Source organism: Salpingoeca rosetta (genome assembly GCF_000188695.1).
Source record: "Salpingoeca rosetta unplaced genomic scaffold supercont1.18, whole genome shotgun sequence".
Classification (NCBI taxonomy): Eukaryota; class Choanoflagellata; order Craspedida; family Salpingoecidae; genus Salpingoeca; species Salpingoeca rosetta.
The window spans coordinates 1,258,946-1,263,945 of NW_004754916.1; the positions used below are offsets into that span (position 1 = coordinate 1,258,946).

Genomic DNA, 5,000 nt, shown 5'->3' on the forward strand with positions numbered 1-5,000 from the left:
TTCTTCTTCTTCTTCTTCTTCTTCTTCTTCTTCTTCTTCTTCTTCTTCTTCTTCTTCTTCTTCTTCTTCTTCTTCTTCTTCTTCTTCTTGCGTCCTCCGCAGACCAAACAACTGCAATCGCCGCTATGAAGACGTTTGCAGCCATCGTCTCCTCAACGGTCGGGCACAGGAGCTTGTGTGCCTGCGTGTGTGTGTGTGTATGTGTGTGTGTGTGCCCTGTGTCTGTGCATCTGTGCCCTGTGCGTCGGTGTGTGTATCTGTCTGTGTTTGTGTTTGTGAGTCTGTGTGTCTGTGTTTGTGTGCCTGTGTGTCTGTGCGTCTGTCTGTGTATCCTCGACTCGGCTCAGGTGATACGTCTCTCCACAGTATGTAACCGGCCATGCATCCATCTCACCTTGTCTCTCCCTTCGCCTCCACAACTACACAACCACGGCTTCTGTGCTTACAGCTGGCAGAAGTGCAGCTGTCCCCACTGCTGCGTGTGCCTGAAGCAGAGGCACCAGGGGACAAGAGCAGTGTCGGTACAGACAGCGCACATGCACGCGGCAGCGAAAAGCAACAGCAGTCGGACGCTGATGACGCTGCACACGACATCATGGCACTCCTGTTGAGATATGGATCGGCAACCCAACCATTGGCATCACCATCAGCATCAAAACCACCAGCACAATCAGCACAATCAGCACAATCAGCACCAGCGTCTGTGCAGGTTGAGGCCCTGCAAGCGTTGACGGCGCTCGTGTGTCGCCACCCGCGCGGCCTGACCCATCTCTGGCCACGGCTCTCGCACTTGCTGCTGCAGCTGGCAGGCACAACGGCAGCACACGCGGGCGATGATGGTGATGATGGTGATGATGGTGATGGCGAAGTGGCATCGGTGCCGAAGAAGCAGCAGGTGCAGCCTCAGCAAGTGGTTTCGTCACAGGATGAGGGATTGAATGCGGTTGTGGTCCCACGCATGCTGAAGCTGGTGGAGGAGTTGGGACGATTTCTGCAGACGGCGCCACAACTACAGCACAGCGTACGTGATGCTGCTCTGATCGATCACCATGCGTGGTGGATGCAGTTACGGACACAAAATACGGGCATACCTACACACGCACGCACGCTCACACACGCTCACACACGCTCTCACACACACTCACACACGCTCACACACACACACGCTCACACACGCTCACACACACACACACGCACACTCATGTCAACGTGCGCCTGCATCCGGTTCTCAGCCCAAACCGCCTCAACCCATCTCGCACCTGCTCAACTCAACACACACTCACCCCACCTCCTCCACCACCACTGCCGCCACCACCACGATCTCAGGCGGTTGTCTTCTGGGAGGCATTCACGGAGAGCGCCCTGCAGGAGTGTATTGAGAGCGACGTGCCGTTTGTGCGGTCATGTGCGTGCGACTGCTTGGCCAGCATCGGCAGCAGCGTGTTTGCCCGGCTTCAGGTGGGACATACGTTTGCTTGGGCTTGCTGTGCCGACTTGTGCTGTGGTTGTGTTGTGGTGTACAATTTCGGCGCGAGGAACGATGATGCTTTGCAATGAGGGCCAGCAGAACACACGCGCGCATGTCCCACCGTGCTTTCTCTGCACGCCTCCCGCCCCCCCCCCCCCACACACACACACACACCACACATATGCCTGCGCACCACCCCCCCCCCCCAAATAAAAAACGACAGGCGTGGAAGCAGCGCCACTACCAAGTGCTTCTGCTCGGGCTGAGCCGGGACCAGGCACCGCCAGTGAAGGCTGCGGCAGGGCGCGCACTCGGATCAATGGTGGCATATCCGCACCTTCAGCAGGATGCCATCTTCATGTCGGATATGGTGGACGCGCTCGTTGGCGCAGCGCAGGACGACAACATCACTGTTCGCGTCCGCGCCAGCTGGGCCCTCGGTAAGGACTAGGAAGGGCTGGGGAGGGTGTGTGTGTGTGTCTATGTCTATGCGTGATGTACATTGTGTCTGTGTGCGTGCGTGTATGTGCGAATGCTGTGCTTGTGTGCCCATTTTTTTTTTTTTTTTTTTTTTTTTTTTTTTTTTTTTTTTAACGGCCGCGCCTTGACCTCCTTGCCTTGTTCTGTCAACCCCCCCCCCCTTCCAACCTGCGTCGACCCACCCTCGCACGTGTGTGCTTGCAGGCAACTACTGCAATGCGCTGGGTGCACTGCGCTCCCTCGGACAGCTCGTCCTGAACCGAATCGTCAATGCAGAGCAGTTGCATCGCCTTCTGGACCTTTCTCTCGCCCTCTGCGAAGACAAGGACAAGGTGTGTGTGTGTGGGGGGGGAGGTCTGTGAGTGCGTGTGCGTGTGTGGGTGTGCGTGTGTGTGTGGGTGTGTGTGTGTGTGTGTGTTTCTGTGTCTGTGTCTGTGTGTGTGTCTGTGTGTGAGGGGGGAGGTTCGACTTGCCATTCTGCTTACCTCTGTCTGCGTACCTCTGTTCGTGTGTATGTCATCAACCACGCCCACGTGTGTGTGTCACCTACTGGGCCAACAGATTCGGGCAAATGCGCTCCGGGCTGTCGGCGAACTGGCCCGCATCCTTCCCACAGATGTACGCACACAGACACCCTCCGTTTTCACGTGTGTATGAGCGTGTTTGGGTCCATCTGCATCGGCGTGTGTTCCTTGTGTGTCCTCCTCCACTCACTCAACTCCTCATCGATTTTGCCACCGAACAGGATCGCTTGTTCTTTGAGAAGTGCGTCACTGCCATCGTCAACAACACCCACCGCCGCCCACCGAAGGTGCAACACGAGCCCTCCCCCCCCCCTCGCATGGTTCCTCCCGTGCGCTTCCCCAAATGTGTCCACTCCCACACGTGCACACACGCGCACATCCGCACATGCACAAATGTGCACACGCACACACACGCGCGCGCGCACACACACTCTCTCTCGTCATCTCTCTTCCTCTCGTTCCTCATCACGGCTGTTGTTGCCTTGTTGCCTTGGTACAGGTGCAATGGAACGCGTGTCACGCTGCACGCAACGTTCTGCGCAACCGGGAGCTCAAAGCCATCACCCCTGAGGCTGTGGTGAGCTTGAACGTGCACACAATGCGCGCTGGTACTTCTGTGCTCCTTTCACTTGCTGCGACTTGCGGTAACCGCCATACCACTCCTCATTGCGCTAACTGTGTGCATGTGTGTGTGGTGGGGGGGCGGGGGCGGTTGTCACAGATAAACCTGGTGGACACGCTGCTTGGGACCATCGAGCACAACTCCAACTATAAGGTGCGATGCCTGCGACCACACAGCCGTTGAAGCACACTCGCGTGACTGGCGCTGCAGTATCGCCGCTGTTGCACATGTGTCCTTTGTCATCATCACTAACACTCACACTCACACATGCATGCATGCATGCATTCACACTCACACATGCATGCACACACATGCATTCACACACATGCATTCACACACACACATGCATTCACACACACACACGTGAATGTGTCTGGCACACATCACGCCTCCACGGCGCCCCCCTCCCTTTCCTCGTCGGTAGGTGCGCATTGGCGCTGCCGGTGCCCTGCGCTCGCTCGATCGCTCGGACTGGACCAACCAGCACGCCTTTGCCGCCGCACTCGAGGTACTCGGCTCGGCATGCCTGTAATTGTCCACTTTGCGTGCTTTGTGTGTGTGTGTGTGTGTGTGTGTGTGTGTGTGTGTGTGTGTGTGTGTGCGTGCGTGTGTGTGTGCGCGTGTTGATGTGCCACCGCGTGTGGTGTTGTTTTTGTCTTTGTGCACGCATGCTATGGTGAGCTGAACGGGCTACACATTGCATGCTGTTTCAGACCCTGTTGGCCACGCTGACACCGACTGGGCAGGCAAAGGACTTCAACGAGTACAGATATCGCGAAACGCTGCACAAGGAGGTGGGGCACATTCGAGCTGTAATTGTGTACGCGCGCGCGCGCGTGTGTGTGTGTGTGTGAGTGTGTGTACATATGCGTACACGTGTGTGTGTGTGTGTGTGTGTGTGTGTGTGTGTACATATGCGTACACGTGTGTGTGTGTGTGTACATATGCGTACACATGTGTGTGTGCATACGTACACATGTGTGTGCTTCAGCGCTGGGACGTCACTTGACGTTTTCGCACAAACACGTGTGTATATACGTGTATGTGTTTTGTGCGTTTCAGGTTGCGCTGACGGTACATGAGTTGTTGCTGTCGTCGCCACCTGAGACCCTGAAGGCGGCATCACAAGTCCTTCACGACCAGTCGTCACAACTCTCCATCGTAAGTGTGTTCGAGTGCGGAGATGAGTACAGGAGTACGGCTTCTTGCGGTGTGTGTGCGGGTGAAGTTGTTGTTGCACGGGCGCTGGCGCATCGTGTGCTCCGTTTGTATTCGTTTGCCTTGCGCTCCTTTCCGTATTGGCCACGTCAGCTCACCTTCACGACACCGCGTGCATCCCATCAGATGTTTGGCATTCTGCGCCGCGAGCAGCAGATGCAGCACGGCTCCCGCCCTGCCAGCAGAGAGGCGCCCAGTGCAGACAACACAAGCGACGGCGCGCGCAGCCACGACGAGCACCAGCACCAGCACCAGCAGGCTCGTGGAGGCGACGATGACGGTCCTGAACAGTCTGAGGGCGGCAGCGGCGCTGATATCGCCATTGATGTTGAGGTGCACAGCAATGACGGATGAGAAGAAGGGAGACGCAGAGCGCGAGTGCGGCGGCGTTGTCATCGAAGGGGAGGGAGAAAGGCCTTTGGAGGGCTAGTTTGCTGTGTCCGTACTCTTGCTTGCCTGTTGTCCTGTTGACTGGCGCCTGCACTCACGTGCTGTGATGTGCGTGTGTTTTGTTGTTGTTTGAAGGCGTTGGAAGCAAAGCTGGCTGGGATCGTGGACGTGCCGGTGCATGGAACGCGAGTGGCAATGGCGCACGAACAGCAGAAGCAGAACGGTACAGCGATGGAGGAAAGCGAGACGAATGACGAGGACTAGATGATGATGCTGCTGCTGCTCTGCTGCTGGGTCT

General features: G+C 56.8%; 1 protein-coding gene across 1 annotated transcript; it reads left to right on the forward strand.

The window, feature by feature from the left end:
• Positions 1-125: 125 nt before the first annotated feature.
• PTSG_06680 (uncharacterized protein) lies at positions 126-4,966 on the forward strand (the record flags this gene model as incomplete). The annotated part of the gene is made up of 14 exons (XM_004992013.1): positions 126-158; positions 449-1,021; positions 1,327-1,458; positions 1,692-1,908; positions 2,153-2,280; positions 2,510-2,566; positions 2,694-2,759; positions 2,972-3,049; positions 3,194-3,247; positions 3,519-3,602; positions 3,808-3,888; positions 4,157-4,255; positions 4,439-4,645; positions 4,838-4,966. The coding sequence occupies 14 exons, from the start codon at positions 126-128 to the stop codon at positions 4,964-4,966; spliced, it is 1,938 nt and encodes a 645-aa protein (XP_004992070.1).
• Between the last annotated feature and the right edge of the window lie 34 nt (positions 4,967-5,000).